General features: G+C 34.6%; 1 protein-coding gene across 2 annotated transcripts in view; it reads right to left on the bottom strand.

Annotated features, from left to right (window-relative positions):
* Nucleotides 1-223: 223 nt before the first annotated feature.
* LOC120325631 (histone-lysine N-methyltransferase 2A-like) overlaps nucleotides 224-14033 on the bottom strand; it is a 49870-nt gene continuing 36060 nt past the window's right edge. For both annotated transcript variants that reach the window (XM_078111478.1, XM_039391699.2), the window contains exons 40-52: nucleotides 13480-13642; nucleotides 9330-12860; nucleotides 8899-8960; nucleotides 7424-8553; nucleotides 6708-6854; nucleotides 5917-6121; nucleotides 5115-5309; nucleotides 4821-4928; nucleotides 4357-4571; nucleotides 4004-4164; nucleotides 3563-3725; nucleotides 2784-2964; nucleotides 224-2132 (exon numbers count right to left, since the gene is read on the bottom strand). In XM_078111478.1, coding sequence (XP_077967604.1) covers nucleotides 1987-2132; nucleotides 2784-2964; nucleotides 3563-3725; nucleotides 4004-4164; nucleotides 4357-4571; nucleotides 4821-4928; nucleotides 5115-5309; nucleotides 5917-6121; nucleotides 6708-6854; nucleotides 7424-8553; nucleotides 8899-8960; nucleotides 9330-12860; nucleotides 13480-13642 — 6407 coding nt within the window. In that variant the 3' untranslated portion in view covers nucleotides 224-1986. The remainder of the gene's footprint in view (nucleotides 2133-2783; nucleotides 2965-3562; nucleotides 3726-4003; nucleotides 4165-4356; nucleotides 4572-4820; nucleotides 4929-5114; nucleotides 5310-5916; nucleotides 6122-6707; nucleotides 6855-7423; nucleotides 8554-8898; nucleotides 8961-9329; nucleotides 12861-13479; nucleotides 13643-14033) is intronic.

Below are 14033 nucleotides of genomic sequence, written 5' to 3' on the forward strand. Positions count from 1 at the left end.
ACTTGAACATGATTTCACGTTAGAGATAGGAAGTTAAAATGGAACCAGGGTATTGCAAAATACCATGGCTGTGCGGACGCCAATGCCATAAATAGTGCATGCAACCCCATCAAATTTAAATTTAAGACTAGCTTGCTGGTACATTCGAAAAGTCAATAATGAGCAAGTGCTAGGGAATCAAATACCCTTTGCAAGACTGAAACTATAACTGCACACAACTTCGGACAAGCAGAATTAGTTTGAAGAACTATTTTTTTGTGAAACGAGTATGAAAATATCAATTTTGAAAGAACAATATGATTATGGCGTCTCAATTCATAACAATCAATGTCGCCATATGCAAATCAAGCAAGCACAAACAAGAAGCAGCATAGAAAAACATAACGAAAAAATCTTCCATCAATTATAATCAGTTTCCACATACTATATATAAGAAGTTCAATCTACCAAAGATTCACTGAAGCCAGATCCCACTGTGATAAGTGTAAAGTTATGATAATAAGTAACGAAATATTGGAATGAAAATGGGCAAACAATAAGAAACATGAAGAAAAAATCACAATTCTTGCAAAAATTAAATAACGATTTTCATTGATATTTTAACGATCATGTTTTTTCAAGATGTTGACCGGTGCAACATGATAACTAAGTTTGAAAAAGCCAAACGACCAAATCGGATACCACTAATATAGAGTAATTTTCCATTTTGCATGATTTATAAAGACCCCGACTCAGAAGATTTCCCTAATGAAAGGTCATTCTCAAAGCACAATAATCGAGAGCAAACGGCAGTGATCAGACTGGTTCAACTTTTCAAAATACTGCATGAAATAAGAATAGATTACTAACAAAAATTAATTGGCAGTCACACAAACACAATAATGGCATGGCACATTTGAGAACAGAATTGTAAAAAAAAATGACATTGTGTAAACATTCTTAGTTGTACTCATGTGAAACTTTTCAGTGTTCTTAATACTTTGAATACATAAAATTGTAAAAAATCTGTTAGTGGAATTACTTTTTCAACAGGCATGTTAGCAAATTGTCAGAACTTCTATTTTATTTTACATATTTCAGGCCCCTTTTCAAAATTATTTTGGAAACGAAATCAGAATGAAAATATCCATTTAAAAACATGTTTTTGGCTTAAACCAGGGGTAACCAATATACTGAAGTACACACTAGGAGACCATTTCATTTATTTATCACAGAATATTTGAAAGCGATCAGTCCAGAGGATGCTAAGATGTCCCAAAACCTATCTTTCTAAGTGATAGTTGGTTCATTTCGCGTTGAATTTCAGTACATGAGCCAAAATCTTCAATTAACTATCGAATTAAAAGGATATTTTTTAAGATAAATTTTTATATTATCCACTATAAAAAGCAATCAGAATGAACTGGAAAGCCATTTCTTATGAACTATAATCAGTTGGAACCAAAAGTTTCAAGAATAGTAATTGAAAGGTGCAATAGGCAATAATATTAATAAATTAAAACTCTTTAACCTTTGATTGTGAAGTAGAATATGTTTAATATATTTTGAATTTGCCCTAGTATATATCGTGGGACAAAAAGTCTATGTAATCATATGGAGATTCATACAATTGGGCCAAGTAGAGGACATGCGGGACACAACATTTTTCAGATACTCCAAACATGGCCCGACACTATTTCATCTATGAGCATATACAACTGCGCTGTACAACTGTGCAAGTTCAGCTCTGGTTGGAGGGCAATGACGGAATTGTAGATTTCAAAGCTCATTTAAATTTACCCATTTTGTTAGCATATGTACCACCAATACTGAATTTATGATAATAAAAATCAAATTCTTGAAATCTTGTATGATTTTCTACAGAGGGAACTCAAGGGTAAATAATATAAAGTAATTTCAATTGCTGTCAAAGGGTTAATACGCTCAAAATCTTTTCCTTATTTCTTCTATTTCCATATTTCTTGCATTATCTTATAATTCGGTTTACTAATTCATATACTTTCGACAAGTTTTAGCTCCACAGTTGCACATAATTTTTTGATCATCAGCTTCAATAGGGAACTTGTAGTCATAAGTTAGTTCTTCTCCTCTCAAAATTTTACGCAGTGCAAAAATGATAATGTGTTTCTTGCCTGAATAGATATAAAAGAAAGTTATTAAGTTAAACCTAACCTAATTATAAATGAATCACAATGAACAAAAACATCCAAAACAGGCGCTGACAACCTTTATCCTGTCAGGTACCAAAATCTACTCCCTTTGTCCTCATGGTCGTATATAGTTTTAGTCAAACTTATACCAGTTCTCTCTGGTGAGGTGCACCAGTGCAGTTGGGATCATCACACGCACATATGTGGAACAAGTTTCAACTGAATATGCTTCCAACCGCTTTTGGATTTTACAAATAATTCAGAATATTTTGCTTTGAAAACTTTATCAAAAATAGGAATCAAGCATGTTGTTTTAACTACAATCAATCTATTTTTTTAAGTGATTTTTCTTCAAAAATTTAAATTGGGTCTCGTTCAATAAAGAGCAAATATTAGAATTCAATGTATAGTAGATGAGTTTGAATTGAAAATACAGAGAAGTTTAGAGAGATTTAGCTAGTTCCCTAAATTCATAAGTATATTTCGGTCATACAACGATACTTCATTTGCTCAAAAAGATAATTTCTAATCTTTTTCTGAAATCAAAAATTCAAGATACGAAGTATAAATAATTTTAAATATTCCATCAGTTTTAAACATCCCTGCTAATCATAGTAAAAAAAGTAACCATACCATCAATATGTACAATGCGTGAATAACAACTTGGTTCACAAGAATGATTAATAAATCTTGCTCCAGATCCCATCATAGTTGCATCAACAACATACATGTCATCCATCCGAAACATATAACAACCAATTCCTTTAGTTTCGTACATTTTCTCACGATGATCAGTCAGGAAGCAACGAATAACCTAAAAGCAATTATGAGCTTAACAATACTCTGAATCAGACCAGGGCTGCTATCAACTAAAAATTCTAGATTCTGGGTTTAATTATATTTTAACAGCGACACCGGACTCTGGGTGGTTTTGACTCCACCCACCACAGGGTTGTAAAAGTTTTTACTTCGACAACAGATTCTAGAAAATCAAATGTTGATAACAGAAATTTAAGCATGTGCCTTCCTGAATAGAAAATTTGGAAAGTTTAATAAACTAAATGCTGTTTGAGTTTCAAAAGAATAGTTTGTTATCACTATTGAAATTCTAAGATTTAGACTCGGACTAAGGGGACCACTGAAAACTCCTAACACCAGGCTCCACAACTTTTAAAAAAGACATCATAGTGGTCACTGAATTCTGTTAAAAGCCTACTGTTTCACAGCACTAGACCAAAATATATGTGGAATGTACAATTCCTAAACAGTAGAAAGTAGAAAAAAAATGGTTAGTAGTGAAAAATTATAGATAGAAAAACACGATTTTAATACTGCTTTCAACATTCTCAGATTAAATTGTTAGCTTCCAAGAGTGGGAAAATTATTTAAATAACAAAATATTGCAATCATACCTCTCCGGTATATTCCATGACCATTTCACCAGCCTCAATATCTCTTTTACAATACAATCCTCTGCCATGTATAGCAGATCGATAAACACCAACAGCTTCACGGGCCGATGTTCGTAAATGACGAAACCTCATTGCCATCGGTAGGTCCATGCTAGTTGGTCGCCTGTTGAAAATATATGAATTAAATAAACTTTATCAAACTTTGTGTTTTTTTCTTTCTAGTAGAATCGTTCCATAACTCAGGAGGTACATATGTAAAACAGTGTATAAATTGAAGGGAAAATTTTCAGAGATTTTTCAATTTTTCAGCAATTTTTGTAATGCCAAACACGTGCCTAAGAACCTGCACTTGATTACAAAACAACAAATGTTTTTAGATGCTTTGTTACTTGCTTTTTGATGCTCCCACTAAATGAAATGATAATTATCAAATATTTTTACCTTGTGCTGTTTTGTTGCATATCAACATTTTGTGTGCGAGATGGTTCATACGATGGTGGTAACCTGTGTTTCGACGCAAGAAAACTAAACATATCGGGCTTGGAACGTCCTTGAAATTTTTCAGCTCTTGCGCAACCATGAGGATTGATGTGAGTTACAACCTGTTAGGCATAGAAAAAAATATTCAAAAACTAAAAAGTTCCGAATAAAGAAAACACTGGTTCGTTCTAACCATTTAATAAGTTGAGTCGAATCACTCAGCTAAATCTCAATGGTGGTTAGTTGAGTACGAGTCTTGAGTCAATTCATTAAAATGACTAAAGTCTCCTCAACACTGGTATAAACACTCTTACCTCTGCTGGTGGTTCTCTGTGTTTATAATACTTGGCACGATATTTGAGGCAATGTCTTGCACCAGGTAACTGTTCGACAAGAAATCGTACTGCATCATGCGACACACCCAGAAAAGCGCTTGGTGATATGATTGATGTTAGACATAATGAAGGTGATCGAACGTAGGCATTCGCTCTGCATTCTTGCACAGAATCAAGGAGACTTGTAACAAGTTCTGATAAGAGAAAAAAAAATTTATGGAAAGATTAATTATTTTATGATTACACATGGTCTTTTTCTGCAATATATCAATTAGCGATTGATGAAATATTTTAATAGTACCAACCTCAAATTCACTAAAAGACTATAAAATAGACTTTTCCTATATATAAAATATTATATACCCATGTTGATCCAGTCTAAAGGCAATGTGCCTAATACACAACTGCTAGGAAAATCAACTATTTCTGTGCACATAAAATACCTTGAAGATCAGTTCCTTGTGCATGATAACCATCCTCACTCTTTATTTCATAAATAAGATGAGATCGTTTCAATGACTGAGGTGGAGGAGGGAGACGATTTTCTTTGCCTGAAGAATAATAAAGAAAGATAAGATAGTTCTGTCAATAAGTAAAGATATGTTGCAATAAAAAAGGATTAACATGATGATTGCAAAATAACCTGTGACTATAAAGAGTTAAGCAATCCTGTAATACACATTTGCTCCCACAATTCATCAGGAAACACAATTTTAGAAACTATTAACATAGCTAACCTTTTCTTGATGACCAAGGTACGTGTAAATGTACGCGACGCCTTGATAATGTCTGAACAACATCTCGCAATTTCTTTACTGCTTTATCATCAGATATTCGTTCAGCATCAACCACCTTCATATAGACATCAAGTAGGGGAGATGAACATAATCCTTGAGGTGTGCCATCATACTGTTTGTTTTTCACCATATGATCTTCAAAAAAGAGGTAAAAAGAGTTTGAAGAATAATAACAATATTTTGCTATCGATATACAAAGTAAAGCACCTGCGCTGGCCTGGGGGTTAAAATGGTTTTAGAGTAACTATTTTGGCATTACAGGTTACATATCACAGGTTCGAAACCCATGCCCACCACCTCACCAAGAGTGTAATGAATTGGGTAGGCGATGCAATGCCGAACGGGAAAAATTCCTGTTCTTCCAATAAATAGCATCTCCTTACATATCAGTGGATCGTGCATATGACCTCGTTCAGGACGTGAATGAGCATATTGTACAAAAATCATAGTTTCATCAAGTTACAACATAAACATGTGATGACTTTACATACATACAAGTACAATAAATACTGTCAGAGGGACATCTAGTGAGAAAGTATGACAAGCAATAGAATGTTTGAATCAATTCAATTTTATTTGTATGTAATATTTTAAATTCTCAAGTTTAGGGATAATATGGAACAGTTTCATAGAAAGAATTAAAGTCTAGCGATTTTGAAAATACAACTTCGGGTATGACTACAGTAAAATATGCTAAACTCCAATTCTCATCTTGATTTGATAACATCACAATACATGATACCTTTTGAATACTGATCACTCTTTGGCACATGTTTTTCTTTTCGCTTCGTTTTTTTAATTCTTTTCTGAATAGGGTGACATAATTCTGTAGGACTGTGCTTCCGTTTTATTCCTTGCGGAACAGAATGTTTACTGGAATCTTGCAATATATTCGGTGGCGATTTTTGGTCAAATTTATGATTGCTTGGCTGTTTTGATGGAGAGTTCTGTAAAAAAAATTAAAAATTAAATATAGGAATATGGACCGAGACTTTTTTATATATAAATATGGTAGCCTAAAATAAACTTTGAATTTGAACACCGTTATCATTACAAGCTTATTAACTAGAATAATAAGGATTTTCATATTTATCCTGTGGTAAGGAAGGTCAATAAGACGGCTTAATAATCATATGGCGAACCACCGCCTCTCATCCGATTACCAGTCCATCTCAAGTATGGTATTAGTTGGTCAGTTATTTATTTCAGATGCATGGACTTGACAATGATGAGGATATTCATATTTATCTCGAAATATGAAAGTCGGCCTCTCGACGAATTACCAGTCCATGTCGGGTATGGAATTAGTTAGTCAGTTATTTGTTTCTGATGCATGGACTTGATGGTGGAGTGAATCACCCGGCGCCGGCAAGCCCGATGCGCCACATCACCGAGCGTATAATAAAACCATCCACTGACATAAAAAAGCTTATGAATTCAGGACTACATCATTTTCCATGATTGAAAAAGCAAACCAAAATCCCTACATCCTGAATGAGAAGCTTGGGTTAGACAAAAAAAAACTCAAATCACTTGTTGTGTATCAAGTGTAGGCATCGGTAACTTTTTATTTTGAATCTGTTGTGCAATGATTGCTCGAACAATCTGTTTCTCTTGGTCGGACAGTTTGTTTTTATTGCTGTAAAATTCTATCATCCTTTCGAGAACTTTTCTTTGCTCCTGTAAAAAATATTAAGTCTGTGAATATATCTCATCGTTAAATAGTTAATGAAAATCGTTAACTCATGTTTACAGTGTAACTTGTATCTTTGAAAATATTTTATAAAACATAGACAGAGTGTTCAGTTTTAAAATGTCTTTGAAGTATCTCAACTTGAAATACTTATTTGTCGAACAAAAGAATACTTTCATCTACAATTATAGATCATATAACCAGTGTTGGGCAAAGTCCCTAACTAGAGTTGTAAGTAAATTTGAGCCATGGATCGTCCAATCTGGGTTACCAGTAAGTCCTAATGGTGGTTAGTTGAGTACGAATTAGATGACTCGTGTTACTTCGGGTCTTTGTTTTTGATGACTCGAGCCTCTACATCCCTGATAAAAACTACCTCTGGTGCCAAAAGCACTAGCAGGCTTGTTTGATAATTGACATATTCAAAAATATTCAAACCCCCAAAACCTTGCATGATAATACGTAATACAAGTGCGTTTTTACCAACTTACCATTGAAAAAAATAACTAATAATTACAAAGTTCAGAAACAACTGACAAGCGAAAACGAAACTTACAGCATCTAACTTCACATCATTTGTCAGACATGGTTGAGTTACTGTTGGTGGTGATGGTGGCTTAGGCTTCGTGGGTGCTTTTACTTTGTCCTTAGTAAAAACACTTTTAGTAGAAGCATGCTGAGAGCTCTGCTGATAAGGAATGATTTTGCCTGTACCGGGAGGTCTCATATGAGTACGTGCAGTATTGTTTTTAACAGAAAATTGAGGTCCATTCGTGTTCGGTAACATTCCCACACTTATATTGGAATTCATGACCGGACTTGATACAAAGGTTGCTTGTTGTCCCGCAGGTTGCATGACAATCGGCATTACAGGACTGCAATATCTCATGTCAAAGGAATATTGTCCTTTAGCTGACGGAGGAGAGACGATAAGTGATTGTCCGTATTGAACAGGCAAAGTTCTGATATTGACAGGTTGCTGTATAAACGTAGGAGAACAAGGCTGATTGTATACTACTAATGGAGTCGCCGGGTTAAAATTAAATGGAACGAGGGTTACGTTTTCTGGAATGTACGTATACGATGATTGCTGTTTGTTCTCGACTTGAATATATTGCTGAGGTTGCATGTACATTGAATTTGCAACTTGCGATTGAATTATCGTGGGTGTAGGTATGGCTTGCTGTAACGCCGCAGCAGTCTGCGGTAGAGAAGGACATGTTGCTGTCGTCACTGATGGTGGCATTTCTAGCAAAGACTGAACTTCATCTGCATTTAATACAGGACATTCGCTCGTCACTAGAAAAGATGCCGCATCATTAGTTTCAATGGGCAATGAAAGTCGGGGTTCATCTCTAGGAGAAAGGGGTGACTCTAAATCTTCTTTGTCATTTGTATTACTATACGGTAAGTGGTTGATAGATGGTACGAGTGATCCTTCATGCATTTGCAGGTTATGAGTTAATAAAGGTGAACTGATTCCACTACCAGTTGTCAGTTGTGTTTGTTGCTTCACAGATTTATCAGCTTGCTGGACAATGTCTGGTTGTGGTAATACTTGTTTTGCTGTTTGATTTGTCTCGTTTCCTATAATTCCACGTATTATTTCAATAGAATCATCGATGCTCGAAACAGAAGCGTTACTCGTATCCATAACATTTTCTGTATGTTGTGTTTGCTCTTCATCTAAAATACCAGAATACAGTGAAAAAAAGGATAATATATTTCAATCCATTAGAAATATTGAACATTTTCTTTGAGTCGCCCATTTCTATGTTGTCTTTATGTTTACACAATGAAATGCTAACAATACACATTATCTTCTTTCAGTATCTCAAACAAACACCAACTAATTTTGACTTTTTCTATCATCAATGAATGTCTGAAATCTCGAATCCGACAGAGGATTTAGAATTTTGACCCCACTCTGGAGGGTTTGAAAATATGTCTCCAAATCATTAGAAAACAATGCAAACTTCGAACAGCTCTGGTGGTTGGATAGTAGATAAATTAAGTAAATAAAGCACCTACCTAGGTCAATATGTTTCGAAATGCATTCATTCGCACTTGCCAGGTTGTTGGTATCGTTTTGTCTGAATAAATGAGACATATCAAATTTGCTTAAACTTAGAATTAGTTCAATTGAAATATAAATTCTGCGCAAAATGAGACCATGGAAAAAGAGTGCAAATCAAATTCAATATTAGGTTTCATATCATTACAAAGACCAAAAAAAATGCAGATCAAATTACACTAACTCATCAATGAAGATATTTCAGAAAATGATCGCAAATAATTATTTGAATTAATCAATTATTTTTTTGATTAATGGCATTTAGGTGTTCTGGTGAAGCCTTATGCTTGAAAAAAGTACAATGAAAGCAAAAATACAATACATCACTTTTTCAGATTAAAATCCAAACTCATTTTCTACCAAATTTAACCAAAAAATAACATCTTACCCATCCATATTCACAATACAAGCATTCTTTTCGATCAACAGCTCATTATTCAAAAGGCTAGAATCTTCGGGATCGAAAACAGAATTAGAAATTGCTTTTTCCGCTCTGTTTTCATTTAAAGCAATCTCTGCTTCTTTCGATGTAATACTTGTGATCGGGAACTGAGAACTGGAATCCGTTGTGTTGGAACTAATCTTTACATCAGATTTGAGTGATGACGTCAAAACTTTCTCAACAACAACACAATTACCATCTTTCGGGGATGGATAATTAATAATAGAGCAGTTTTCAATTGTGTTCTCAGAATTTCCATTTCTTACTTCTGTGACCATAGAATCCTTTAAAGTAGTGTCTTTGGTTGTGTTGCTGTCACTAACACTCTTTTGACTTCTGGTTTGAACTTTTGTACCAATGTCTTCCTCATTATTAGAAGAACTTTGAACTTTCTTCTCATCGACAACACAATTATCCTCTTTTGGGGATGGATGATTGACAATAGAGCAGTTTTCAATTGTGTCGCAACTTTTTGGATTAGAATTAGACGACACATCTTCAACAGGCATTACATCTATCTTCGACAACTCATTGCAAGTATCTTGAGAGCCAATATCACTTTTGTCAATGTTTACTGTATTGCTTTTCTCATCACAAACTGGACTTTTGGCGAGTAAACTTTCCTCTTCGATTGCCATGGATGATTTTGTGACATTATCATTAGAACTGCCAGTATTTTTTTCAGTATACAAGATATCTGAGCTGTCTTTCTCTAATTCTGCGGATGCATCAACAGAGGAAACACTTTTATCGTTGTTAGGAATGTTATCTGCATCTTTGCTAACAACAAATTCAGATTCCAACGCAACATCATTTTTTTCAGCCGAATTTTCAGATGAAAAACTTTCATTACTAGTTGTGCTGTTTTCCAAATCGTTTGAACTAGAATTAGCTGAACTATTCTTCTTCTTGTCTCCCCCATTTTTTCGTCGCTTCGATCGGACGATGGGTACGAGCTCTGCAATATCATCAATAACATGTTCATCAGCGACACTATCATTTGATGTATTCATTTTGTTTTTATTTTTAGTGACTTTGCTTTTGTTTTTTTTCGATTGATTTTGTGCACTTTTTATAGACCTTGCATCAGCGCGATTTTTGCGCCCAGAACTTTTGAGGGAATAAGATTGAATTGCATAATTTGGAGATAAACCTGAAAAAGATTTCAGACAAGTGAATGGGTTACGTCTTGGATAACGACTAGGTGTAATATCCATATTTTCAGAAGTACTTTTCCCCTTTTCCGCTACTTGTTTTTTCTTTTTGCTATTATCAGCAGATTTGCTTCTAGATCTTTCCTCTTTCGAACTGACTGATTGTTTTTCTGTGTCTGTTATTGTAGCTTGATTTATTCCATTGCAAACAATTTCAGTGCTTTCAAGAAAAAGTGAAGAATCGTGGGAAAAACTTCTGGTCTTCCTACGATTATCATCAGAATGATCATTGATTACCTTGACCTGCTTTTTGATAAAATTTTGGATTTTAGAGGGTTCACTTTTTTGTCCATCAGTTTCTTTAGCAAATTTTCGTAAACTTCTTAATCTAGTTCTAGTTTCTTTGGACGATTCACTAGAAAAAGATGATTCGGAATTTATCGATGTGTTAGGAGAATTGGACTGTGAATTTGAAACATCAGACTTTGTAGAATTCAGAATATCTGAATTAACAGAATCCTCACTTTTCGTTGCTGATTTTTCCTCAGTTTCATTGATTTCAGTATGATTTTCAGTAGAATTAAAATCCTCTATTTCTGTATGATTCATGTCAGATTTTTCATCACTTTTCTTCTCTTCAACCATTTCACTGCGCGAATCCTCTTCGTTCATATCATTTCCGACAGAATTTAAATTGCAACTAACAATTTCTTCCTCAGAATTTCCATTTCTTACTTCTGTGACCACAGAATCCTTTGAAGTGTTGAGTTCTTTGGTTTTGTTGCTGTCACTAACACTCTTTTGACTCCTCGTTCGAACTCTTGTACCAACGTCTTCCTCATCGCTAGAAGACCTTTGAAATTTTCGTTTAAAATTTTTATTTTTTCCACTCTGTTCAGGACTGTATTCCGAATCATCTTTGAAAGCGTTCGATTTTTTCACTTTTTTCACAACTTTTTTGTCAGGAACTGTTTTTTTCCACCATAAATTTGTTGAAGTTATGGACTGTTCTGCATGTTCAGACATCGATACATCAATAAACTCGTTTTCCAGGGCATTTTTGGCTTCCTTTAACAAATTAACAGTAGTTGGTTTGTCATGATCAGTTGTACTATTAAGACGTTCAACAGAAACTCTCAATTCAGTCGAAACATTTGATTCGGTAGTCACTGTAGTCGCCAGATTTTTCAATGATATCACAGACTTTGTTTTACAAGCGTCCCCACAGCTAGAAGTTAAGGCAACTGATGAAGTACTATTCGTGGAAACCGATATCTCAGATATGGGCTTTGAGGGATCCAATGTACACGACTTTGCAATGTCCTTAGCGATAGATGTTTCACAAACTGACAGTACAGTTTGAGACTCTTTGCATGGAACTGAGATAATGACGCGTGAAGTATTAGGAATTTCGTGATCACTTTTTTGCAAGTCTGTGACTGAATCAAACGAATGCTTATCCATAGATATGTTGGACTTGAGAATATCATTTTCAATAGCACTATCTTGCTTGTTTTTTAGACCCGAACACATAACAGACCCTGAAGAACCAAGAAGAAACTTTTTGGCAATATTTGAATTTGCAACAGAGGAAGCAAGAGTGCTTAAAAGTGGGACTTGTGAAACTGATAGCTGAGCAGTTTGGAAATAAGCATTCGTTTCGATAAAAGGCTCTGGTGAAACCACAGGTTGTATGAACAATAAAGACTTCCCCATGTTCATGTCAGTTTTTGGTGGTGTTACCTTCGAAAGTGGATTCTCTGCATAAGGGGTTGATAACTTTATATACTCTTGGCAATCAGATTTTACAAAAGACAAATCTTCTATATCTACTTCTTTGATCACATTTTCCTGGTTTATGGCAGTTGAAATGGCAGATGGCATGGCCTCTGTATTTTGGTTAGATGAAATAGGCAGTTTTTCATTGGAAATACAGGTATTTGCATTTTCACTAGGCAGTGTTAAGTTCATCAGCTTAGTTGCATCATTTTTATTCTCAATTTCAGACACAGGATTAAGATTGAGAAAAGGGTTTTGATGAGAAACAACAATAGCATTTTCAATTTCTAAAGCGAGATTTTTGTTGTTCTGTCTTTGTAATATTTTTTCATCCACAGAAATCTCTGGAATTTTTCTATCTTTTTCTTTAAAACTAACTTTTTTCGAATTATCTTCATGAAATGAAGATTCTTGCAAAGCAGGCAACATTCTCTGATATGTGGTTGATGATCTTGATATTGTAGGTAGTGGAGTTATAGCTTGTGGCAATGTACGATTAACAGAACCGATCACAGTATAGGAAGAGCCAGAAAAACGTCTTGATCTGAAAAATAATTTGTTTAATACTTTGATAAAACAAGCTTGAGCGCTGAGCTCGAAAGTGAAAATTAATTGATAAATAGTTGCAATAAGTCATGTATATTGATTGATTTATTGGACACGAAGTGAACCATTGGATTGTTCTGCTAAAATTGTGTTGTTGTTGTTGGAGAAATTTTCATACTTATCACAAGAAATCACTGGCTCACCAATCCCATACCCGATGAATTGGTAACCGGACGGGAGGACGTGGTTCGCCATATAATTCAATCGTGTTATCGGCTTTCCTCTCCCATGGGATAAAAATGTGTATTTAATCCTATCTTAAATAGACCAATCTACTCCAAATTTCCAGTACTTGAAGATAGAAGTTGCAATAGGGCTTTTCCAACAATGTCGGCATTGCTTGTCTACCAATATTTTTTTGACAAACTTCGTGCTATCAGGCTACTGGGGAAGTATTGTGTCCAAATATTTGAATATTGTTCACTTACTGTTAGTTATATCCATTATATATCATATTAAAACCCCTGTCAACTATTTCACAGGCAGAACAAGATTTGAACATGAAATTTGAACAAACTCAAAGCACTCAATACATGAAACTTGCTATATTATGATACCTCATAACTTCCGGTTCAACGGCAGGATGTTCATGTGATTTTCTACGATGTAGTGGAGCATGAGTAGATTGCATTCTATCAATTAAATTAGATCTACATGAATCAACAGCAGGATATCGTGGTTTCTTTGGTGATTTCTTAGACACAGGAAACTGAGTAGTATCTGTATAAAGGAATATAAAATTGAAGCTTATTAAACTCTCAACACTTGTGCTCTTTTATAAAAATACTCAGCTTTGCTTTGAACGTTTTATCATCAGTTATTTTTTGTGCTACACTCCATAATAAACAGAACAAATGGAAGCAGAAGAATAAATGCATTGCAGTTAACGAAATGAACAAATCATAGATTAATGAACTCATCGCAAACAGTACCCAGTGAAGACCTTTACTCATGAGCCTCCTGAAAAACACCCTGAGGGCCCAGTTAGCAAAACACTAACTTTAAAAAAGTGTAGAAGAACTTTGATAGGTAGTCGATAAGGTAGAGTATTCTTATTTTTCTAGGGGTGTAAGGGTCATACCTTCACTCCATTGAAACTAACGTATATTTT

The sequence above is a fragment of the Styela clava genome, chromosome 4, assembly GCF_964204865.1.
Source record: "Styela clava chromosome 4, kaStyClav1.hap1.2, whole genome shotgun sequence".
In the NCBI taxonomy this organism is placed as follows: Eukaryota; Metazoa; Chordata; class Ascidiacea; order Stolidobranchia; family Styelidae; genus Styela; species Styela clava.